The following is a 26,477-nucleotide window of genomic DNA, read 5'->3' on the forward strand; positions in this document are numbered from 1 at the left end:
AAGCAATCCTCCGGCCTCAGTCTCCCAAGTAGCTGGAACTATAGGTGCACACTACTGCAATCAGTGATTCCATGTTTTATAATCAAAGCATTTATAGCTACAAATTTCTCCCTTAATGCTGCTTTCACTGATCCCTATAAGTTTTGGTATGCTGTGTTGTGTTCTTTCGATCTATAAATATTTTCTAATTTCCATGTGATTTCTTCTTTGATTCACTGATCGTTAAATTCCACAATTTTGTGACTTTTCCAGTTTTACTTGCTATTGATTTCTAACTTCATCCCATTGTGGCTGCAGAAGATACTTTGATATCTATTTTTTAAATCCATTGATTTTTAATCTGTGGCCTAACATATGGTGTATCCTGGAAAATGTCTTACATACACTTGAAAAGAATGTGTATGCTATTGCTGTTAGGTAGGATTCTGTCTGTGTCTGTGAGATCTGGTTGGTTTACTGTGTTAAGTCCACTATTTCCTTACTTATTTTCGGTCTGGTTGTTCTATCCATTATTGAGAGGGGGTACTGAAGTCTCCAAGTATTACTGTACAGAAATGTCTACTTCCCCCTTCAGTACTGATGGTCTGTCATTAGGTACATAAATGTTTGTAATTGTTACATCTTCTTGCTATAGTTAAACCTTTAATTAATATAATACACCAAAATACATGTCTTTGCCTCTTGAAACCATTTTATTTATTTATTTATTTTTTTTTTTGAGACAGTGTCTTGCTCTGTCACCCAGGTTGGAGTGAGGTGGCACAATCTCAGGTCACTGCAGTTTTGACTTGCCAGGCTCAAGTGACACTCCCATCTCAGCTTCCTGAGTAGCTGAAACTACAGGCATGTGCCACCATGCTTGGTTTACATTTTTGGTAGAGATGAGGTCTCAGCATGTTACCCAAGGTAGTCTCAAACTCCTAGGCTTCAGCAATCTTCCCGCCTTGGCCTCCCAAAGTTGGGATTACAGGTGAGGCACCATGCCCAACCATTTTTTCTTTTTTTCTTTCTTTTTTTTTTTTTTCCTGAGACAGAGTCTCGCTCTGTCGCCCGGGCTGGAGTGCAATGGCGCGATATCCGCTCACTGCAAGCTCTGCCTCCCGGGTTGATGCCATTCTTCTGCCGCAGCCTCCTGAGTGCTGGGACTACAGGTACCTGCCACCACATCTGGCTAATATTTTGTATTTTTAGTAAAGATGAGGTTTCACCACATTAGCCAGGATGGTCTCGATCTCCAGACCTCGTAATCCGCCTGCCTCGGCCTCCCAAAGTGCTGGGATTACAAGCAAGAGCCGCTGCGCCTGGCCTCTTTGTTTCTTTTTAAAGAGACAGGGTCTTGCTCTGTCACCCAGGCTGGAGTACAGTGGTGTGATCAGAACAGCCTCAAACTCCTGGGCTCAAGTGATCCTCCTGCCTCGGCCTTCCAAGTAGCTAGGAGCACAGGCATGCACCACCATGCCCAGCCAACTTTTAAAATTACTATTTTTTTTTTTTTTTTTAATAGACATGAGGTCTTGGTATGTTGCCCAGGCTGGTCTTGAATTCCTGGCTTAAAGCAGTCCTGCCTTGGCCTCCCGGAGTGTGGGGATTATAGGTGTGAGGCACCATACCAGGCCTCTCTTGAAACCATTCTTTGATTTAAAGTCTGTTTTAGGGCCTAGTGCCATGGCTCATGCCTATAATCCCAGTACTTTGGGAGACCGAGGTGGGCGGATCACTTGAGGCTGGGAGTTTGTGACCAGCCTGGCCAAGATGGTGAAACCCCGTCTCCACTAAAAATACAAAAATTAGCTGGGCGTGGTGGCGGGCACCTGTAAATCCAGCTACTTGGGAGGCTGAGGCAGGAGAATCACTTGAACCAGGAGATAGAGGTTGCAGTGAGTCGAGACTGTGCCACTGCACACCAGCCTGGCCAAGAGAGCAAGATGCCATGTCAAAATAAATAAAATAAATAAATAAATAAATTTAAATAAATAGATGAATAAATGTCTGTCTTATCTGATATTAGTATAGCTACCCCTGCTCTTTTGGTTACTGTCTGCATGGAATAGCTTTTTCTATCCTTTCACTTTCAATCTATTTCTGTCTTTTGGATCTTCAGTGAATCTCTTGTGGACAGCATATAGTTGTATCATGCTATTTTTATCCATTCTGCCAATTTCTTGTCTTTTGATTGGGGAATTTAATCCATTTATATTTAAAGTACTTGTAAAGAGGAACATAAACTTCTGTCATTTTGGTATTTGATTTCTATAGCCTCATAGCTTTGTTCCTCATTTTCCTAAATTACTGTTTTCTTTTGTATTTAGATACATTTATTTGGTGAAATGTGTAAATTTCTTTCTCATTTCCTTCTGTATATATACTACAGATATTGTCTTTATTGTTACCATAGGGATTACATCTAATATCCTAAAGTTAAACATTCTATTTTTAATTAATACCAGTTTGACTTCACTACTATTCAAAGAATCTGCTCCTTTACAGCTCTGTCTCTACCTCTTTTGGTTACTGATGTCACAAAACCACATCCTTATATACTGTGCCCCTATTAGTTATTAGTTTATGCCCTTAAATATAAACTAGTAACTCATTCATTCATTCATGGGGTGGGAGAAATGGGTCTTTGCTATGTTGCCCAGGCTGGTCTTGAATTCCTGGGTTCAAGCAATCTTCCCACCTCAGCCTTCTAAGTAGCTGGGATTACAGGCATGTACCACTATACCCCGTTCTAATAATTCTTTTAAATGTATTGATCTCTCAAATTATGTGTAAAATAAAATGTGGGGCTACATTCAAAGTTTCAGGATTCGTTTTTAGGCTAACAATTGTCTTTTAAAAAATATATTTGTCTCTTAAACTATGGAGAAAACAAAAAGGAGTTACAAGCCATGGTTAAGATAATACTAGCTCTTACAATTACCCATGTATTTACCTTTATCGAGATATTTCTTCATATGGCTTCAAGTTACAATCTAATGTCCTTTCATTTCACCTTGCAGGACTCTCCTGAGCATTTCTTACAAGGCAGGTCCAGTGGTAACAAGTTTCCTTAGCTTTTGTTTTTCTGAGAATGTCTTAATTTCTCGCCCCTTTTGAAGGACAGTTTTGCCAGATATAGGATTCTTGGTTGACAGTTTTGTTTTGTATTCCTTTTAGCACTTTGAATACACTGGCTCACTGCCTCCTGGCCTCCAAAGTTTCTGATGAGAAATTGGTTCATAATTTTACTGAGGATACCTTTATGTAATGAATCATTTAGTCATTTCTCTCTTGATGCTTTCAAGAGTTTGTCTTTGGCTTTTGAAAGTTTGATTATAATGTGTCTTGGTGAGGGTCTCTGAGTTCATCTTATTTGGAGCTCACTGAGCTGTTTGGATGTCTGTACTCATGTCTTTCGTCAAATTTGGGAAATTTTCAGCCAGTATTTGATCAAATATATATTCTCTCTGCTCCTATTTTCCTTCTGGTACTTTTATAATGTGTATGTTGGTCTGCTTAATGGTGTCAAAAACGTTCCTTTAGACTGTCAGTCCATTTTGGGTTGCTGTTGACAGAATACCTGGTAGGTAATTTATGATGAACAGCAATTTATTGGCTCACAGTTGTGGAGGCTAGGAAGTCTAAAATCAAGGTGCCAGCATCTGGTGAGGGCCTTCTTGCTGCATCATCACATGGTGAAAAGCAAGACAGTAAGAGAATGAGAGGAAGCAAGAGGGGGCCGAACTCATCCTTTTTTGTGTGTGTGTTTTTTTTTGAGACGGAGTCTCGCTCTGTCTCCCAGGCTGGAGTGACCGGATCTCGGCTCACTGCAAGCTCCGCCTCCCGGGTTCACGCCATTCTCCTGCCTTAGCCTCCTGAGTAGCTGGGACTACAGGTGCCCGCCACGTTTTTTGTCTTTTTTTTTTTTTTTAGTAGAGACGGGGTTTCACCGTGTTAGCCAGGATGGTCTCGATCTCCTGACCTCGTGATCCGCCCGTCTCGGCCTCCCAAAGTGCTGGGATTACAGGCTTGAGCCACCGCGCCCGGCCGAACTCATCCTTTTTTAACAGCACCAATCCCACCCATGAGAGTGGAGTCCCTGTAGCCTAATTATCTCTTAAAGGTCCCATCGCTTAATACTGTTACAATGGCAATTCAATTTCAACATAAATTTTGGAAGGCATAACTTTTTTTTTTTTTGAGACAGTTTTGCTCGTCACCAAGGCTGGAGTGCAATGCTGCGACCTCATCTCACTGCAACCTCCACCTCCCAGGTTCAACAGATTCTCCTACCTGAGCCCTCCCAAGTAGCTGGGATTACAGGGGTCCACCACCACGCCCAGCTAACTTTTGTATTTTCAGTAGAGACAGGGTTTCACCATGTTGGGCAGGCTGGCCTCAAACTCCTGACCTCAAGTGATCCACTCACCTTGACCTCCCAAAGTGCTGGGATTACAGGTGTGAGGCACCGCGCCCAGCAGGGATAACATTTAACCTATATGTTCACTTTTCTTCTATTTTTGTCATTCTGTTCCTTAGACTTAATAATCTCCACTGTCCTATCTTTGCTGATTCTTTTGTTGTTCAAATCTGCCTGTGAATCTAAGTTTTCATTTTAATGATTGTACTTTTCAGCTCCAGAATTTCCTTTTGGTTTAAGGTTTTCTGTCTCTTTATTGATATTTCCATTTTGTTCATACATTCCTTCCTTGACTTCCTCCACATATTCCTTAGTTTTTTGAGCATCTTTAAGACAGCTATTTAAAAATCTTTGTCTGTTAGATCCACAATCAGGACTTTTTTCAAAGACATTTTCTATTGATTTTTTTCCTTTGAATGGGCCATACTTTCCTCTTTCTTCATATGCCTTATGATTTTTTGTTGAAAACTGGACATCTGAATTTAATAATGTGGTAACTCTTGAAATCCAATTCTCTCTCTTCCCCAGGATTTTGTTTTATTATTGTGTGTTTTGTTTTTGTTTTTTTGTAGGCTATCTCTGTGTCAAGGATCAATCTGAGGTATACACTTAAGTTTTCTTACATCTTCTCTGAGCCTGCACCTTCCATGTGCATATGCAGTCGCTTCCTATTCTGAATGTGCTAGTCTTTAATGTCTGGCTCTCAAAGGGGAAAAGAGAAAACTAAAATTGGCCGGGCGGGGGGGCAGGCAACAGCCCCCCCGCCCATCCCCCTACCTCCCATCCCCCTACCTCCCATCCCCCCACCCCCCCTTACCTTTTTCTGAGATGAGTCTCGTTCTGTCACCCAGGCTGGAGTGCAGTGGCACAATCTTCACTCACTGCAACCTCCGCCTCCTGGTTCAAGCGATTCTCCTGCCTCAGCCTCCTGAGTAGCTGGGATTACAGGCACCTACCACCACGCCCAGCTAATTTTTGTATTTTTAGTAAAGACGGAGTTTCACCATGTTGGTCAGGCTGGTCTCAAACTCCTGACCTTGTGATATGCCCACCTCGGCCTCCCAAAGTGCTGGGATTATAGGCGTGGACCACCGTGCCCAGCCACAGTAGCCTTTTAAATGCCCTGGAAGTCAGTTCAGCTGAGAGGAAGAAGACTGCAACAATTAGGGGAAGATGCAACAACAATTGCCCCATCTGCCCTTTTTTTTTTTTTGAGACAGGGTCTCACTCTGTTGCCCAGGCTGGAGTGCAGTGGTGTGATCACATATCACTGCAGTCTCAACCTCCAGGGCTCAAGGAATTGCCCCCCAAGTAGCTGGGACTATCAGTGCATGCCACCACACCTAGCTAATTTTTGTATTTTTTGTAGAGACAGGGTTTCACTATGTTGCCCAGGCTGATCTCAAACTCCTGGACTCAAGCAATCCACCTGCCTCAGGCTCCCCAAGTGCTAAGATTACAGGTGTGACCCACTGTGCCTGGCCCCACCTGCCTCTTTGTCTGTACTTCTGTGATCAGAAGCAGCACTCAGTGACCACAGCATGGATCCCATTATTTGGAGGAAAGGTTCCTGTTTGCTCATCCTGGTTCCCATAAGCTGTGCAAATTTTTCGGGGAAACATACGCACAGCTGCTTGTCATAGGGCTTGGTTGGCAGGGAAGAATGGAGAAGCTCTTACTGTGCTAAGGCCTGAAACTGACTGAAATTAACTGTACTTTATTGTCCAAGCTGTCCCTGAAATCTGCAAGCCTTCAATAGACTCCCAAATTCCAAAATAGTTGTATCAGACAGATTCTGCCAGTGCAATTATTATCTAGGTAAGGATAAAAGTTCCTGGTGCTTGCTACTCTGCCATCTTCCTACAATCCTCTCTGCGAGTCTACATTTTTAACAATATCACAAATAATTCTGATGCAGGTCATCTGTGGACCACAAACTGTAAGAATGTCTCATCAAGAGGGAAGCTTTACAGAAACAGGGAATTACCGTCCTGGAGGTTCTTTAATAAAGGAGGTCAAATGATAGACTATTACATACTCAGGTAGGTTTTCTGAGGTCCCCTGAGAGTGTTCTGTCTTGTGAAGAGTGGGAGAGCATTTTCATTATTCAGTGGATTTACTGAGCACCTACTATATTCCAGGAACTGTGATAAGTACTAGGGAATACATGGCAACAGGCAGATGGCCAGGATCTAACACAGAAACAATAAGGGGATGAATAAAACAGAGATTTGGGAACTTTCCTCTACCTGGGGTATCTGTGACTTTCACCTTTTAGATAAACAGAAGAGTCGGTAGTCTAACATGGACCCTCAAGTGGCCAGGAGACAGTACTGCAGCACTTCATTTTCAAAGCAAAGGAATGGCACTGGAGCTTTAGTACAGAGGACAAAAGATAATAGAAATTCTAGTACTAGGAAGAAAATCAAAAAAGTCCCTTCGTTTTAAGTCCTATTGGAAGCATTTCAAAAAGACTTTATTCTGGCCAGGCGCAGTGGCTCACACCTGTAATCCGAGCACTTTGGGAGGCCAAGGCGGGAGGACTGCTTGAGGTCAGGAGTTCAAGACCAGCCTAGCCAACATGGTGAAACCACATCTCTACTAAAAATACAAAAATTAGCCGGGTGTGGTGGCACGTGCCTGCAATCCCAGCTACTCGGAAGGCTGAGGTGAGAGAACTGCTTGAATGCGGCAGGCAGAGGTTGCAGTGAGCTGAGATTGTGCCACTGCACTCTAGCCTGGGCGACAGAGAGAGACTCTGTCTCAAAAAAAAAAAAAAAAAAAAGACAAAAAGACTTTATTCCATTTTACTGACCATCCCTGAACTCCTAAGGATGCTGGGGTGTCTGAGGACCACAACGAACACCATTGTCTGCAGAAAACTAGGCTGAAACTTTACTAACATCAAGAATTTTCTTCTTTAATTAGATGAATCTAATTTGCTTTCTTTTTCCTAAATTTTGAATATAATAAAATAATTAAAAGACTAAATTTTAATGTATCTACTTCTCAGCTTATAAAGTTTCAAGTCTTAGGTAAGTTTCCAAATGCAGCATTGGCGAGCATTTCCTGGAAATTTCTCTACTGCTTTTAGGGAAACGAAGGGTATCGCGGATATTAATGAAACTTCATTCTTGGCTCAGAGATCTAAGTTTTTGGTTTCTTGGAAAGATTGCCCCAGAAGGCACACTCTTCATGGAGAGAAGGAAGTATGAAGGTAGGAAAAAGAGATTCCAACCTTCTATGTTTAATGTGTATTAAATAAGGCAACTTCTGTAACTCTCTTTGATAAAATTCTGTTCCTAATGAAAATGTAGTTTCTAATCAAATATATACTTCAATGTTCCTAAGCCTTAAATCTCAGTCAGAGATTTAATTCAGTCCTAAGACTTAAATCTTTGCCTTAAAGACAGACACTTACCTACACACATTTTGACATCATTCACAGTGAAGTCTGGATCCGGCATTCTATGAAACAAACACCAGTAAGTATATATGGAAAACACAATTTCTCTAGTAAATGTGAGGTTTTTTTCTTAAAGTACTGAGAACTCCCCAGACACAGCAATATTCATAATCAGGTTTTAAATTATTTTTAAAATATAGGTGATTATATATTTATACATATGCATAGGAAAAAAGAATACATAACAAAATGTTAATGATTTATCTAAGGGTGGCACGTTTCAGGAGATTAAAAAAATTTTTTTTTGGTTCATCTATATTTTGTCATTTACCTCTAATATGAAACACCTGTGTTTTGTTTTGTTTCAAAACAAAAACATACACTTTTAAAACTAAGTGGGAAATTATTTTCAATTACTACTGTTCTGGGTATATACCACCACTGTTTATAGCCCTGGGTGTAACAAGGCCATTTTGCAACTATATCCAGCCAAGATTTAAACACTTACTTTATTCCAAGTCCATCAGAATTCTTGAAAATCAGAGGATCTCTCAAGCCACCCCGCTGAATATACTCTACATTAAAATCTGTCACCATAGGAAAATAATTATTAGAAAGATAAGAGGTATAATTAAAAACAATAAAAGGACCATAAAAAGGATCCTAAGTAATACAGTATAAATGGTGTTTGTTATTCTGTGTATATAGTTATGCTGTTAGTCAATAAAACATATGCTTATTAAGAAGCATCTCTTAGAAAATATGGAGAACGGCCAGGCGCGGTGGCTCAAGCCTGTAATCCCAGCACTTTGGGAGGCCGAGACAGGCGGATCACGAGGTCAGGAGATCGAGACCATCCTGGTGAACACGGTGAAACCCCGTCTCTACTAAAAAATACAAAAAAACTAGTCGGGCGAGGTGGCGGGCGCCTGTAGTCCCAGCTACTCGGGAGGCTGAGGCAGGAGAATGGCGTAAACCCGGGAGGCGGAGCTTGCAGTGAGCTGAGATCCGGCCACTGCACTCCAGCCTGGGCGACAGAGCCAGACTCCATCTCAAAAAAAAAAAAAAAGAAAAAAAAAGAAAATATGGAGAACACATTGAGAAGCAAGGCTTGAGGGGTTTGCCAAGTCTATATATTTCCACAGGAAATTTAGAGCTTAAACAATATGGGGATAGTACTACTAATGAGTCATCTCATAAATGCTAAACAGAAATTATCATCACCCTGTCTCTTAAGAGTGAAAAAGAAACGCCGGGCGCCGTGGTGGCTCATGCCTGTAATCCCAGCACTTTGGGAGGCCAAGGTGGGCAGATCACCTGAGGTCAGGAGTTCAAGACCAGCCTGGCCAACATGGCGAAACCCTGTCTCTACTAAAAATACATTAAAAAAAAAAAATTAATGGGGTATGGTGGCACGTGCCTGTAATCCCAGCTACTCAGGAGGCTGAGGTAGGAGAATTGCTTCAACCTGGGAGACGGAGGTTGCAGTGAGCCGAGACTGCACCACTACACTCCAGCCTGCGTGACGCAGCAAGACTCCATCTCAAAAAAAAAAAAAAAAAAAAGTTAAAAAAAATTTAATTTTGACCACTACAATACATATATGACATCCTTGTCAGTTTGCCAAAGATCAAAGATGTATGGTGCGCATGGAACCCCACCCTCAGTTTTGGTGGAGTAGATATACACATAAAAGGATTTTTACTGAACTGTTTTTAATTAAACTTAAACCAAGGGATGGAAGGAGGAGGAAGAGGCTGTTAGGCAAAAATATCCGACAATACTTTTGCCCTAATAAAAGATTACTTCTAATATAGCAGAGAATGACTCACAGGGTGGGAGGACTAGGGGACAAGTGCATACAAGTGGCATTGTATAACAAGAGAAAATAGATAACATCGCCGGGCGCGGTGGCTCAAGCCTGTAATCCCAGCACTTTGGGAGGCCGAGACGGGTGGATCACGAGGTCAGGAGATCGAGACCATCCTGGATAACACGGTGAAACCCCGTCTCTACTAAGAAATACAAAAAACTGGCCGGGCGCGGTGGCTCAAGCCTGTAATCCCAGCACTTTGGGAGGCCGAGACGGGCGGATCACGAGGTCAGGAGATCGAGACCATCCTGGCTAACACGGTGAAACCCCGTCTCTACTTAAAAAAAATACAAAAAACTAGCCGGGCGAGGTGGCGGACGCCTGTAGTCCCAGCTACTCGGGAGGCTGAGGCAGGAGAATGGCATGAACCTGGGGGGCAGAGCTTGCAGTGAGCCGAGATCAGGCCACTGCACTCCAGCCTGGGTGACAGAGCGAGACTCCATCTCAAAAAAAAAAAAAAAAAAAGAAATACAAAAAACTAGCCGGGCGAGGTGGCGGGCGCCTGTAGTCCCAGCTACTCGGGAGGCTGAGGCAGGAGAATGGCGGGAACCCGGGAGGCGGAGCTTGCAGTGAGCTGAGGGCCACTGCACTCCAGCCTGGGCTACAGAGCGAGACTCCATCTCAAAAAAAAAAAAAAAAAAAAAAAAAAGAAAATAGATAACATCAACAGGCAATATTTTAGCTGGATAAATGCTAAACCCCCAATGCTCAGAGTCTATGGCTTCCCACATCAAAGGACTATATGCTGGAACCAAAACGATACTGACCTTTTCCTTCCATAAAAGTAACAAAATTGGCATTATATTTGTTGGTGTGCAGTTTCTCTTCCAAGTCAAAAGTTCTTTTCCCTTCAATTTCATCATCTGAAATGCCATCATCTTCATAGCGTCGTCGCATGGTACCACGCTGGGAGAGAAAGGAACACACGGATGAAATAATGTACTTTTTCATTCCTACCTACTAGTGGTCATAGATTTCCCTACATGTGCAAAGTGCTACTTTCAAACTCAGTTGCTATTTTCCTTACCTTATGGATCTTTTCTTCCTCTCAACATAGCTGATATTCTCAGAATCCACAGAATATATTGAAGTTTTAATGAGCCACTGGGTCCTCTATGAATTTTACCCTTGCTAATTCTTTGAGCATAGAGATATAAATTCACAATAAAAACAGGATGAAAGAAAGTCTACTAAATATTTCATTTGTCTATCATTGTTTATCAGAGTGGGGACAAACTGTATTCAGAGAAATTTCAAGCCAGGATACAAAATATACTTTTTTCATAGGGGAGAGCTGTATTTAAAATTAGCTTTGTAAAGCAATCTCAAAAATAGACTAAAATATTTGAATTAATGGATCAAAAACCCTGTCTCAGATAAAGGAAGAAAGTTAATCTAAAGAACAGCATTCCAGTCCGGGTGCGGGGGCTCACGCCTGTAGTCCCAGTACTTTGGAGGCAGAAATGGGTGGATCACCTGAGGTCGGGAGTTCGAGATTAGAGACCAGCCTGACCAATGTGGAGAAACCACGTCTCTACCAAAAATACAAAATAAGCTGGGTGTAGTGGCACATGCCTGTTATCCCAGCTATTCAGGAGGCTAACACAGGAGAATTGCTTGAACCTGGGAAGCGGAAGTTGCAGTGAGCCGAGATCGCGCTATTGCATTTCAGCCTGGGCAACAAGAACGAAACTTCGTCTCAAAAAACAACAACAACAACAACAACAACAAAAAACCCCACAGCATTCCAAACAGCATACCATCAATATTTAGCTTTAAAGATAACATGTCTTTCCCAAGAAGATATACAAATGTACAATAAGCACATGAAAAATGCTCAATTCTCATTAGTCATTACAAAAATGCAAACCAAAACCACAACGAAATACCACTTTATACCCACCAGAATGACTATCATCAAAGAGATAAACAATAACAAGTGCTGATGTGAATATAGATCAACTGGAAGCCTCATACATTGCTGGTGGGAATGTAAAATGGTGCAGACACTGGTAAACAGTTTGAAAGTTCCTCAAAAAGTTAAAAGTTATCGTAAGACCTAATAATTCTGCTCCTAGGTATATAACTCAAAGAACTGAAAACATACGCTCTTCTTTTCAAAACAAAAACTTATACACAAATGTTCACGCTAGTGTTATTCACAACAGCCAAAAGGTAGAAGCCACCCAAATGTCAATCAATTGATGAATGGATTAACAAAATGTGGTAATACCTACAAAATGGGATGTCATTTAACCACAAAAAGGAATGAAATACTGCTATGTGCCATGACACAAACTCTGAAAACATTATGCCAAGTAAAAAAAAGCTAGTCACAAAAGACCATATATTGTATGACTTCATTTAAATAAAATGTCTAGAATAGGCAAATCCATAGAGACAGAAAGTAGATTCATAGTTGCCAGGGACTAGAGAAAATGAAGAATAAGAGAAGTGACTGCTAATAGTATGGGTTTTTTCCGAGAGCAAGGAAAATGTTCTGGAACTCGATAGTGGTGACATTTATACGACCCTGTGAATATACTAAAAATCACTGGATTGTACACTTTATTTTATTTTTTATTTTCTGAGATGGGATTGTGCTTTGTTGCCCAGGCTGGAATGCAGTGGCTGGATTAAGGCTCACTGCAACCTCAACCTCCTAGGCTCAGGTGATCCTCCTACCTACAGCCTCCCACAGCTGACACCACCAGTGTGCACCACCACACCCAGCTAATTTTTTTTAGTAGAGACAGGGGTTCCCCATGTTGGTCAGGCTGGTCTGGAACTCCTCTGCTCAAGCGATCGGCACACCTCAGCCTTCCAAAGTCTAGGATTACAGGCTTCAGTCACCACACCCAGCTGACTTGTACACTTTGAGTGAGTAGATTGATGGTATGAGAATTCTATCTAATAAGCAGTTACTTTTAAAAATGTTGCTTATACTGCAAGTTTACCTTTTAATACAGTCATGTGCAGTATAATGACATTTCAATGACGAACTGCACATATATATATATATGAGAGACGGTGTTCCCATGAGATTACAGTAGAACTAAAAAATGCCTATCTCCTAGTGACACTGTTGCCGTCAGGACATCATAGCACAACACATTACTCATTTGTGGTGATGCTTGTGTAAATCAAACTGTGCTGCCAGTCATGTAAAAATGTAGCACATACCATTAGGAATAGTACATAATAAATGACTGTGTTACTGGTTTATGCATTTATTATTCTGTACTTGAAACATTATTTTAGCATGCATTCTTTCTATTTATTTTTTTCTTAATACTAACTGTAAAACAGCCTCAGGGAGGTCTCTTAGGAGGTATCCAAAAGAAGGCATTATTATCACAGGAGATGACAGCTCATCTGTGTTACCGTACCTGAAGATCTTACAGTGGGAAAAGATGTGGAGGCAGAAGACAGTGATAATGATGCTGCTCTGTGATACTGATGACCCCGACCCTCTGCAGGCTAATGTGTATGTTTATGTCTTGGTTTTTAACAAAATAGTTTAAAAAGTTAAAAAAAAAATTTAATAGACACAAGCTTATAGAATAAGGATATAAAGAAAATGCTTTTGTATAGTGGTATAATGTATTTGTGTTTTAAGCTAAGTATTATTACAAAAGTAGAAAAAATTTGAAAAAATTCAAAAGTATATGAAGTTAAAAAGTTATAGACTAAGCTTAGTTTATTATTATTAGTATTATTATTTTTTTGAGACGGAGTCTTGTTCTGTTGCCTAGGCTGGAGTGCAATGGAGTGATCTCGGCTCACTGCAACCTCCGCCTCCCAGGTTCAAGCGATTCTCTCACCTCAGCCTCTCAAGTAGTTGGGATTATAGGCACCCACCATCATGTTCGGCTACTTTTTGTATTTTTGTAGAGACAGGGTTTCACTATGTTGGCCACGCTGGTCTTGAATCCCTGACCTCAGGTGATCCGCCCACCTCAGTCTCCCAAAGTGCTGGGATTACAGGAGTGAGCCAGTACACCCAGCCTAGTTTATTATTGAAAAAAAAATTTTATAATTAAAAAATAAAACACTGTTCATAAAATCTACAGAAGTGTCTTAGGCCCTCACATTTACTCCTATTCACTCACTGACTCACTTAGAGCAACTTTCAGTCCTGCAAAGTCCATCACAAGAAGTGCCCTATACAGGTATATCCTTTTTTTTTTTTTTTTTTGCCTTTTATACTATATTTTCACTGCTTCTATGTTTAGATACACAAATATTTACTGGCATGCTATAACTGCCTACAGTATTCAGTACAGTAACATGCTGTACTGATTTGTAGCCTAGAAGCTATAGGATATACCATATAACCTAGGTGCGTAGTAGGCTATACCACCTAGGTTTGTGTAAGTACACACTAGATTATTAGTACAATGATGAAATTGCCTATTCACTTCTCAGAACATATCCCCACTGTTAAGCAATGAATGACGGTATTTTACTTTAGCCAGTGTTAAAATTTGCTGAAATTTCTTGAATACATACCCAACAGGCAACTGGATGTGCCAGTGGTAATGGTAAGGGTAAAGTCACCCTACCTTTATACGTGCTAAGAACACCAAATCTGGAATTTAAAGCTAAGTATTGATGATCTAGAATTGATTATATAGCACCTGCATTTACATAAACACGTAAGAAAATGAGACACTGGAGAAAGGGCTCTTAGGGAGTGGGAGTCTGTGAAAGGGCAGAAGTCAGTCATAAAAAATGAAAGAAACAAACTTGACTATTACATACCAGAGGAAAGCAAGATTCAACTTACCAGTTTTAGGCAAAAACACAAAAGGGAAATCTAGTATCTTTTCCATATTTAGTAAAAAGCCTTAGAACACTCTCTTACCTAGTAACTTGGCTGCCACAAATCACAGTTCAAAAGCCAAAAGGTTTAATTTTGATAAGACTTCACTGACACCAATAATGCCATCATCATTCAAAGTATTTTTAGGTATCTTTTGGTGCAGGGCAGGGTGTTCACTGACAATTTCTAATACTGTTTTCCCCAAAAACATCATCTAGTTCTCTCCCTCACCTTATTTTGTATATGCATCTCCGAAGAACTACAAAAGATGAGTTCCAAACACATTATAAAGCAAGAACAATACTACTAGAGTAAGTATAGTTTCCCAGAATCACTTTTAGAAAGCTCTCACTTGCACTTTTAGTTCTAATATGCTTGTTTTAAAAATCCCTCATTTTCAAACCTCAGCCTTTTTATTAGGTCTACCATAACTGATTCTTCTTCACTCAGGAGAAAGTAATCATCCTGATTATCCCAACATTTCTAATATGATAGGCAAAAAGTTCCCCGGACCTTTTTCATGCTTTACTTCTCCTTAAATTCTTCCATTTACACCTTCAGTAGGGAGAATGTAAAGATACAGGGAAGGCTTCTGTCTCCAAGCCGTTCCCATTTCTTAAAGACAACAGAAAAATGAATTTGAATTCCTGATCTCTTTTTGATTACTGCAACTGGAAAGTTGGCAATAGTGTGAAAATTACGTGTGTGTGTGCGTGTGTGTGTAGTGGGTTTTTTTGGAGACAGAGTCTCTGTCATCCAGGCTGGAGTGCAGTGGCACGATCAGCTCACTGTAGTCTTGACCCTTGACCTCCTGGGCTCAAGTGATCCTCCAATCTTAGCCTCCCAAAGTGCTGGGATTACAGGTGTGAGCCACCATACCTGGCCTGTGTGAATTTTAACACTGTCAAGGATGTCTGTTTTTCCTGTATCCTATCTTAATGTAAACCCTAGTCAAAGTAAACTTCTATAACATATCTCATAAATGCTTTAAAAACATTCAATCCTCACAGTAACCCTGGATATCAGTAGGCAATAACACAATCTCTGCTATAGGTGAAACCCAAAAGGTAAGGTCACTTTAACAGTAAGGAAATCAGCTACTGATTTCCTTTAGCCCACCAACATTACAAATAATATAAATTGGTTTACTAGCATGCTATGCTTTTATTCTAGATGCTTTTTCATATACGTGATTTTAGGCAGCCTAAAGGGAGTTACAGGCTTTCTGTAGGTACCAGTCCTCGCTAGGCCCAGTGTCACAGTAAGTAACAAGCATAAACTGAACAATGACATCTATTTCAACCACATTTCCTCTCAAAAGCAATGTGCATTTCCCAGGGTTAACAGGGAATTGTATTCCTGAATAACCAACAACAAATTACTTTATTCTACTTAGATGACCAAATAACATAGCAAAATCGTGTTATTTAGAATCCAAATAACACAAAGAATTTTAAATGTCCTAAAAAATAGTCACCATTCCCAGTTTAGTCGTAATTAACTACATAAAATGGCTAAAATGGCCACATAAATGGAATACTTAGATTACTCAAGTACTGGTAGATAAGTCAACTGCAGGAGTATTAGTTGTTTCACTCTCCTAGATAATGAGCAGAAGAAATATGAGGAAGCAACACTAGATCCAAGTAGGTATTTCATCTATTCATCATTCTATAGAAATTTCTAACATTTCTTTTCTCAAGCTGTCAGAAAATAGAATGGTGGAAAGGGTATTTTCTCAAACTGCTATGTAAGACATTTAAAAAGTAAAAAAGCAGGTAAGAGTCAGGAAATCAGAACTTTTGAGCAGAGAATATTCACTAAGTCAGTAACAATACACCTGAGTTATATAGAAAACTATAATAAGCTGAGAAAAACTGTTTTTAGGAAACGGTTTCTTTCTTTTTTCTTTTTCTTTTTGAGACAGAGTCTTGCTGTGTCGCCCAGGCTGGAGTGCAGTGGTGCAATCTCAGCTCACTGCAACCTCTGTCTCCCGGGTTCAAGCAATTCTCCTGCCTCACCCTCCCAAGTAGCTGGAATTATTGGCACATACCACCACATCCAGCTAATTCTTGTATTTTTAGTAGAGACAAGGTTTCACCATGTTGGCCAGGCTGGTCTTGAACTCCTGACTTCAGGTGATTTGCCTGCCTCGGCCTCCCAAAGTGGGCATGGTGGCTCATGCCTGTAATATGAGCACTTAGGGAGGCTGAGGTAGGAGGATCACTTTCTGAAGCCAGGAGCTTAAGACCAGCGTGGGCAACATACCAAGACCTTATCTTGTAAAAAAAAAAAAAAAAAAAAAAGTTTGTTTAAATTAGTTGGGCATGGTAGTGTGCGCATGTACTACTTAGGAGACTGGGACAGCAGGATTGTTTGAGCTCAGGAGTTTGAGGCTGCCATGAGTTATGATGGGGCTACTGCACTCCAGTCTGGGCAGCAGAGCCAGACCTTGCCTCAAAATAAATAAATAAAAATAAAAATAATAAAAATTAAAACCTGGCTGGGTGCAGTGGCTCATACTTGTAATCCCAGCACTTTGGGAGGCCAGGGCAGGCGCATCACTTAGGCCCAGGAATTCAAGACCAGCCTGCTACATGGCAAAACCTGTCTCTTCTAAAAATACAAAAACTGGCTGGGCATGGTGGCTGACACCTGTAATCCCAGCACATTGGGAGGCCAAAACAGGCTGATCACTGAGGTCAGAAGCTGTAGACCAGCCTGGCCAATACGGTGAAACCCCTTCTCTATTAAAAATACAAAAATTTAGGCCGGGCGCGGCTCAAGCCTGTAATCCCAGAACTTTGGGAGGCCGAGAAGGGCGGATCACGAGGTCAGGAGATCGAGACCATCCTGGCTAACACGATGAAACCTCATCTCTACTAAAAAATAACAAAAAACTAACCGGGCAAGGTGGCGGGCGCCTGTAGTCCCAGCTACTCAGGAGGCTGAGGCAGGAGAATGGCGTGAACCCGGGAGGCGGAGCTTGCAGTGAGCTGAGATCTGGCCACCGCACTCCAGCCTGGGTGACAGAGCGAGACTCTGTCTCAAAAAAAAAAAAAAAAAAAATTAGGCCAGGAGCGGTGGCTCACGCATGTAATCCCCGTACTTTGGGAGGCCAAGGTGGGCGGATCACCTGAGGTCAGGAGTTTGAGACCAGCCTGACCAACATGGAGAAACCCCAACTCTACTAAAAATGCAAAATTAGCCGGGCATGGTGGCGCATGCCTGTAATCCCAGCTACTTGGGAGGCTGAAGCAGGAGAATCGCTTGAACCCGGGAAGCAGAGGTTGCAGTGTGCTGAGATCGCACCATTGCACTCTAGCCTGGGCAACAAGAGTGAAACTCCGTCTCAAAAGAAGAATAAGAAGAAAAAAAAAAACAACAACTGAGGTGAGAGGATCCCGAGCCTGGGGAGGTCCAGGCTGCAGTGGACTGTTATAGCACCACTGCACTCCAGCCTGGGTGACAGGGTGAGAAACCTTGTCTCAAAAAAAAATAAAAATAAAAATAAAAACCAGCATGTCACATTATGTCTATAAATATTCCATCTGTTTTTCTTTTATTTTTTGAGATGGGGGTCTCGCTCTGTCTCAAAAAAATAAAAAAATAAATAAAAAAACATACTTAATGGTGAAAGACTGAAAGCTCTCCTCCTAAGATCAGGAACAAGGCAAATATATGTTTGTTACCCATTTCTATTCAACACTGTATTGAAGTTTCTAGCTAGGGCAATCAGGCAAGAAAAAGAAAAGTTTGGAAAGGAAGAAGTAAAACTACCTCTATTCACAAATTACATTATCTTGTACACAGAAAACTATAAGGAATTCACACACACACACACACACATACACAACAATAAGAGTTAATAAAATCAGTTCTATTTCTATATACTAGCAATGAAAAATCCAAAGAGAAAGTTAAAAAAATCCATTTACAACAGCATAAAAAAAATACTAAGGAATAAATTTAACAAGATAAGTACAAGACTTACACACCAGAAAGCTACAAAGCATTGTTGAAATAAATTAAATGATAGCTAAATAGAAAAATTTCCTGTGTTCATGAACTGAAAGGCATTATTAAGATGGCAATAATCTCCCAAATTTATCTTCAAATTCAAAGCAATTCTTACCAAAATCACAGTTTTTTTGCGGGGGGGGGGGGGAGCAGAAATTAGCAAGATGATCCTAAAATTCATATGGAAAAACCATGAAACCATAACAGCCAAAACAATCCTTAAAGAGAACAAAAGAAAGCTGGGAGGACCACCTGAATCCAGGAGTTCAAGACCAACCACTGCCTCTACAAAAAAAAAAAAAAAATATATATATATATATATATATATATACACATACACACACGAGTGCTGGTGTGTGCTTGTACTCCCAACTCCACAGGAGGCTGAGGTAGAAGGATGGCTTGAGCCCAGGAGGTTGAGGCTGCAGTAAGCCATGTTCACGCCACTGAACTCAGCCTGAATAACAGAATGAGATTCTGTCTCCAAAAAAAAAAGAAAAGAAAAAGAGTTGAACTCACCATAAAACTATAATAATTTCAAAACTTACTATAAAGGTATAGTAATGAATACTGTGTGGTACTGGTATTTAAGGACAGACATATATAGATTGATGGAACAGAAGGGAGAATGCAGACATAAATTCTTACACTTACGGTCAATTGATTTTCAATAAGCATGCCAAGACCAGGAGCGGTGGCACATGCCTGTAATCCCAGCACTTTGGGAGGCCAAGGCAGGTGGAACACTTGAGATGAGGAGTTCAAGACCAGCCTGGCCAACATGGTGAAATCCTGTCTCTACTAAAAATACAAAAATTAGCTGGGCATGGTGGCTCCTGCCTATAATCCCAACTACTCGGGAGGGTGAGGTAGGAGAATCACTTGAACCCAGGAGGCGGAGGTTGCAGTGAGCTGAGGTCATACCACTGCACTCCAGCCTGGGTGATACAGCAAGACGCTGTCTCAAAAAAAGAAAAAGGGGGGAAAAAAAAAAAAAAAACAAGCATTCAAAGACAATTTAATGGAAAAAGTCTTTTTAAGAAACTGTGCTGGGACAACCAGATATGAACATGTGTCCAAGAATGAAAGTGGACCTCTACCTTACACCACACTCACAAAAATTACTTTAAGATGAATGAAAAGCTTAAATGAAGGATCTAAAACTAAACAATTCTTAGAAGGTCATATGTTGTAAACGTCATGACTCTGGATTAGGCAATGGTTTTGGGTTTTTTTTCTTTTTTCTTTTTTTTTTTTTTTTTTTGAGACAGGGTCTCACTATAGCCCAGTGGCACGATCTCAGCTCACTGCAATCTCCACCTCCTGGGTTCAAATGATTCTCCTGCCTCAGCCTCCCGAGTAGCTGGGACTACAGGCGTGTGCCACCACACCTGGCTAATTTTTGTGTTTTTTGGTACAGATGGGGTTTCACCATGTTGGCCAGGCTGGTCTGGAACTGCTGAACTCAAGTGATCCACCCACCTCGGCTTCCTTTCAAAGTACTGGGATTTTTGTTTTTCTTTAAGAGACAGCATCTCACTCTGTTTCCCAGGCGGCAGTATAGTTACACAATCATAGTTCACTGCAGCTTCAAACTCCTGGGCTCAAGCAATCCTTCCTCAAACTCCCAAGTAGCAAGGACTATAAGCCCCTGCCACCATGCCTGGCTAATTATTTTTTGTGGAGAGAAGGGTCTCACTATGTTGCTCAGGCTGGTCGTGAACTCCTGGCCTGAAGCAATCCTCCATCCTGGGCCTCCCAAAGCACTAGGATTACAGGAGTGTGGGTGTGTGCCACTGTGCCTGGCCTAGTTAACAGTTTCTTAGATACGACACCAAAAGTGAAATTTATCTGTGACTTCCTCAAATCTTTCATGCTACAAAAAACACTGTTAAGAAAGTAAAAAGACTTTGGGAGGCCGAGGCAGGCGGATCACAAAGTCAGGAGATCAAGACCACGGTGAAACCCCGTATCTATTAAAAATACAAAAAATTAGCCGGGCGTGGTGGTGGGCGCCTGTAGTCCCAGCTACTCGGGAGGCTGAGGCAGGAGAATGGCGTGAGCCTGGGAGGCGGAGCTTGCAGTGAGCTGAGATTATGCCACTGCACTCCAGCCTGGGTGACAGAGCGAGACTCCATCTCAAAAAAAAAAAAAAAAAAAAAAGAAAAGAAAGTAAAAAGATAATCTATAGAATAGGATTTTCTCCCATTTGCAAATCATGTATCTAATAAGGACCCAGTATCTACAATATTGAAAGTAGTATTATAACTCAATAATAAAAAGGACCAAAAAAAAAGGACAATTTAAAAATGGGCAAAAGATCTGAATAGCTATTTCTCAAAGATACACTGGTCAATAAGTATATGAAGTATTATTAATTAGTTCAACATTAGTCATTAAAGAAATGCAAATCAACACCACAACGAGATACCACTTCATACCTACTAGTTAGATAAGTGCTGGTGAGGAGGTGGAGAAAGTGGAACCCTCATTTGCTGCTGGTGACAATGCAAAATAGCACAGCAATCCCTATGGAAAACAATCTGGCAGTTTCTCAGATTGTTTAAACATAAAATTGCCATATGACCCAGCAATATGCACTCCCTAGATCTCTATCCAACAGAAGGAAAATATACATCTACACAAAACCTTGCACATAAACGTTGATAGTAACACAATTATAATAACCAAAAGGTAGAAAGCACCCAAAGATCCATCAACTGATGAATGAATAAATAAAATGTAGTATATTCACACAATGGAGTATTGTTTAGCAACAAAAGGGAATTAATTACTGACAAATGCTACAAGCAAAAACATCATGCTCAGTAAAAAAAGCCAGTCACAAAAGACCACATATTATATGATTCCATTTATATGAAATATCCAGAATAAGTGCATTCACAGATACGGAAAGCAGATTAGTGGTTGCCAGGGGCTGGGAGGAAGGGAGATGGGCAATAAATGCTAAACGTGTACTGGGTTTCTTCGGGGTAATGAAAGTGTTCTGAAATTAGACAGTGGTGACTGAAGCTGAGGTGGGCGGATCACCTGAGGTCAGGAGTTTGAGACCGGACTGGTCAACATGGTGAAACCCTGTCTCTACTAAAAATACAAAAATTAGCTGGGCATGGTGGCGTGCGCCTGTAATCCCAGCTAGTCTACTTGGGAGGCTGAGGCAGGAGAATCGCTGGAACCCGGGAGGCAGAGGCTGCAGTGAGCTGAGATCACGCCACTGCACTCCAGCCTGGGCAACAGGGTAAGACTCTGTCTGAAGAAAACCAGATTCAGTCACTATATAATAATAATAATAGTAATAGTAAAAAAATTGGCAATCTTGTTTTTTTTTTTTTTTTTGAGATGTTGTCTCATCCTGTCGCCCAGGCTGGAGTGCCGTGGCATGATAATGGCTCACTGAGACCTCTGCCTCCCGAGTTCAAGTGATTCTCATGCCTCAGCCTCCCAAATGGCTGGGATACCATGTGTGTGCCACCATACCTGGCTAATCTTTTATTTTATTTTATTTTTTTGAGACTGAGTCTCGTTCTGTTGCTCAGGCTGGAGTGCATGGAGTGCAATGGTGCGATCTTGGCTCACTGCAACCTCCTCCACCTGCCAGGTTCAAGTGATTCTCCTGCCTCAACCTCTGGAGTAGCTGGGATTACAGGCACCAGCCACAATGCCCAGCTAAGTTTTGTATTTTTAGTAGAGATGGGGTTCTACCAAGTTGGCCAGGCTGGCCTCTAACTCCTGACCTCAAGTGATCTACCCACCTTGGCCTCCCAAAGTGCTAGGATTATAGGTGTCAGCCACCACGCCCGGACTAATTTTTGTATTTTTAGTAGAGACAGGGTTTCACCATGTTGGCCAGGCTGATCTCAAACTCCCAACTTCGGGTGATCTGCCCTCCTCAGCTTCCCAAAGTGCTGGGATTACAGGCATCAACCACCACACCCAGCTATAATAGGCAGTCTGAAAAAGGATAAAAAGTAGTGCTGTGTGTGTGTATATATATATGTACATATGTATGTGTGTATATATATGTGTGTATATACATGCATGTATTTTTTTTTTTTTTTTTTTGAGACAGAGCTTTGCTTTTGTTGCCCAGGCTGGAGTGAATGGAATGAAATGGTATGATCTCGGCTCACTGTAACGTCCGCCTCCCAGGTTCAAGTGATTCTCCTGCCTTAGCCTTCCAAGTAGTTGGGATTACAAGCATGTGTCACCACGTCTGGCTAATTTTGTATTTTTAGTAGAGACGGGGTTTCACCATGTTCGTCAGGCTGGTCTCGAACTCCTGACCTCAGGTGATTGACTCAGCCTCCCAAAGTGCTGGGATTACAGGTGTAAGCCACCACACCAGGCTGCAATGTATATATTTAAGGAAATCAATGTATTTTTATAATATGAGAATAAGGGCTCACGTAGTCCAAGAGAAGGCACACTTGTTTAAGAACATTTTTTAGAAAGCACAATCTTTCTAAACAATTTCCATAGCCATTAAAAAAAAAAAAAAGCAGGGACTTTGTTTAATTAACTAGTATAATATGCCAGGAATGCAAAAATAGCTTGATAATTATGAGAATTTCAGCTCCATCTATAAATTCACCACCTAACCAGATTAAAGGAGAAAAATAACATGATCATCTAGATCTGTGCTGCCCAATATAGTATCACTTTCAAAAAATCCTCCCTACATAGGGTGTGGTGGCTCACACCTGTAATTCCACCTCTTTGGAAGGTGGACGTGGAAGGAATGCTTGAGACCAGTTTGGGCAACATAGCAAGACCCTGTCTTTACACAATATATATATTTTTTTAATTAGCTGGGCAAGGTGGCACATGCCTCTTGTCCCTAGCTACTCAGGAGGCTGAGATGGGAGGATCGTTTGATCCTAGGAGGATCGTTTGATCCAAGGCTGCAGTAAGCTATGATTAGGCCACTGCATTCCAGCCTGGGCAACAGAGTGAGACCCTGTCTCAAAAACAAAAACAAAAACACTTGCCCCACTAGTAGCCACATGTGGCTACTGGATTTAAGTTAATTATGATTAAATACATTTTCAACAAATGATGCTGGCTAGATATCCACATGCAAAACAATGAAGTTAAATCTTACTTTTCTTACACCATATACCAAAAAAACCTTCAAAATGGATCAAATGCTGGGCTCATGTGTGTAATCCCAGAAACTTGGGAGGCTGAGGCAGGAAGATCGCTTGAGTCCAGGAGTTCAAGACCAGCCTGGGCAACACAGTGAGAAAATTTAAAAATCAGCCAGGAGTGGTGGCATGCCCTGTAGTTACAGCTACATGAAAGGCTGAGGCAGGAAGATCTTTTGAGCCCAGGAAGTACAGGTTGCAGTGAGCCATGTTGTAACACTACACTCCAGCCTAGGTGACAGAGCAAGACCCTGTCTCAGAAAAATAAAAATAAACACAAATGGATCAACGATGTAAGAGTTAGAACTACAAAATTTAAGAGCTAAAACTACAACACTCTTTGAAGAAAACAGTAGGGAAAATCTTTATGACATTGGATTGGCAAGAATTTTTTAAATGATACCCCTTAAGCACAAGCAACAAAGGAAAAACAACAGATAAACTGTATTTCATCAAAATGTAAAACGTTTCTGCAAGGCCAGGCACAGTGGCTCATGCCTGTAATCCCAACATCGAGTGGCTGAGGTGAGAAGACCACTTGAGGCCAGGTGTTCAAGACCAGTCTGGGCAACACAGTGAGACTCTGTCTCTACAAAAAATAAAAATTATATTTTAAACTGGTCAGGCATGGTGGCTCACGCCTGTAATACCAGCACTTTGGGAGGCCAAGGCACAAGGATCACTTGAGGCCAAGAGTTTGAGACCTAGTTTATATCAAATATATCAAATAGTTTTTCTTGCCTAAGATAATCACACTGTGAGAATTAGAATGAATGATGGATTTATTTTACAGATGAAGAAACAGAAAGGTAAAGCTGACCCAAGTTAACCTTTTTGAGTAATAGCAGAAAAACAACAAAAAAGCAAATGTGTCTAAAGGGAAAATATATCTAGTGTCACTTCTACTATTACTTTGCTGTGCAACTGTAGGCAGTTTAATAAATCATTTAACCTCTCAGATCTCAACTTTCCCTTGGAAGTAAACAACTTAAGGCCCCATTGTGTTCCAAAATAAAGTCTTCTACACTCTGATTCCAACTCACATCATTTCAATTTCATTCCTATCAAATTCATTCCTATTTACATTATATATTGAAAATTTGCTACATACCAGTCCCTCTGGTCTGTTTATCTTATATTCAAAGACTATCTCATTTCAGACTCAGCCCCGTCTGTCCTGACTAGGAACACTGAGGGAGAGCTGGTGGTGGTGCTGGTAGGTAGCTCTCCTAGGGCTTTCCACATCTTCCTCTCAACTTCTATGTATCACAAATCTCAAACAGATGTTAAAGGCTATTTTTTCAGTACAGGTTAAGCAATCTCCATTCCAAGAGGCACAAAGGAGTCAAAATGTTTGAGTACCTACATGTGCCAGGTACTGTAACAAGCACTATGCATGCATTAATATATTTAAATCCAACATCCCTATGAGATATTAATACCCTCTTTACAAGCAAGGAAAATGAAAGAAGTAACTTGCCCAAGTTACAAAGCTAGTAATTGATGTGGCTGGGATCTGAATCCAGGCACTTTGGTTCTAGAGCTGACAGTCCTAACCACTACTCTATATTACAAAAACCCACTTAAGATTTCGACCAGACCAGTCTCTTAAGGCAACTGGAAGAAATTGTCAAGGACAACCTCAGATACAGCATAAATGGATCTGGCAGAGAGAAAAGGTGTAGTGGTGGGACCAGTTAGCAACAAAGAAGAACGTATTTCAGTCAGAAAACCATGCTTGGGGCCAGGCGCGGTGGCTCACGCCTGTAATCTCAGCACTTTGGGAGGCCGAGGCGGGCAGATCACAAGGTCAGGAGATTGAGACCATCCTGGCTAACATGGTGAAACCCGTCTCTCCTAAAAATACAAAAAAATTAGGCAGGCGTGGTGGTGGGCGCCTGTAGTCCCAGCTACTCAGGAGGCTGAGGCAGGAGAATGGCGTGAACCCAGGAGGCGGAGCTTGCAGTGAGCAAGATCGCGCCACTGCACTCCAGCCTGGGTGACAGAGTGAGACACCATCTCAAAAAAAAAAAAAAAAAAAATTACATGCTTGGTACGATAAAGGATTAGCAAAGATCTTCCCCGGGGTAAGAGATTTCTGATACTTGCTAAGGGACACTACATTTCTAGCTATACCATTGTTTATCTAATATTCCACCATTTCTGGTTTCTAATTCTAGCTTTTCTTTGACAAACTACCGGTCGTTCAACTATTCTGGCTGAAATGAAAACACTGCTATTTCTAATCAGCATTTTATATCACAAAGTGTTTGAACTCAGTACATTTATTGTGTGTATGCCATGAAAATGTGTTCTCAGGCCGGGCGCGGTGGCTCAAGCCTGTAATCCCAGCACTTTGGGAGGCCGAGATGGGCGGATCACTAGGTCAGGAGATCGAGACCATCCTGGCTAACACGGTGAAACCCCGTCTCTACTAAAAAATACAAAAAACTAGCCGGGCGAGGTGGCGGGCGCCTGTAGTCCCAGCTACTCAGGAGGCTGAGACAGGAGAATGGCCCGAACCCGGGAGGCGGAGCTTGCAGTGAGCTGAGATCCGGCCACTGCACTCCAGCCTGGGCGACAGAGCGAGACTCCGTCTCAAAAAAAAAAAAAAAAAAAAGAAAATGTGTTCTCACTTCCTGTATTTGTAGTTACAATTTATTACAGACCTCTAAAAAGATGAAATTGCTGGCCAGGCATGGTGGCTCATGCCTGTAATCCCAGCACTCTGGGAGGCTGAGATGGGCAGATCACGAGGTCAGGAGTTCGAGACCAGCCTGGCCAGA

At 41.4% G+C, this 26,477-nt stretch overlaps 1 protein-coding gene across 3 annotated transcripts in view; it reads right to left on the reverse strand.

The window, feature by feature from the left end:
• LOC105469666 (lysine demethylase 2A) overlaps nt 1–26,477 on the reverse strand; it is a 154,138-nt gene that overhangs the window by 71,019 nt on the left and 56,642 nt on the right. For all 3 annotated transcript variants that reach the window (XM_071074199.1, XM_011721003.2, XM_011721004.3), the window contains 3 exons: nt 10,449–10,587; nt 8,317–8,395; nt 7,824–7,870 (listed from right to left, as the gene is read on the reverse strand). In XM_071074199.1, the coding sequence (XP_070930300.1) occupies nt 7,824–7,870; nt 8,317–8,395; nt 10,449–10,587 (265 nt within the window). The remainder of the gene's footprint in view (nt 1–7,823; nt 7,871–8,316; nt 8,396–10,448; nt 10,588–26,477) is intronic.

The sequence above is a fragment of the Macaca nemestrina genome, chromosome 12 (genome assembly GCF_043159975.1).
Source record: "Macaca nemestrina isolate mMacNem1 chromosome 12, mMacNem.hap1, whole genome shotgun sequence".
Lineage (NCBI taxonomy): Eukaryota > Metazoa > Chordata > Mammalia > Primates > Cercopithecidae > Macaca > Macaca nemestrina.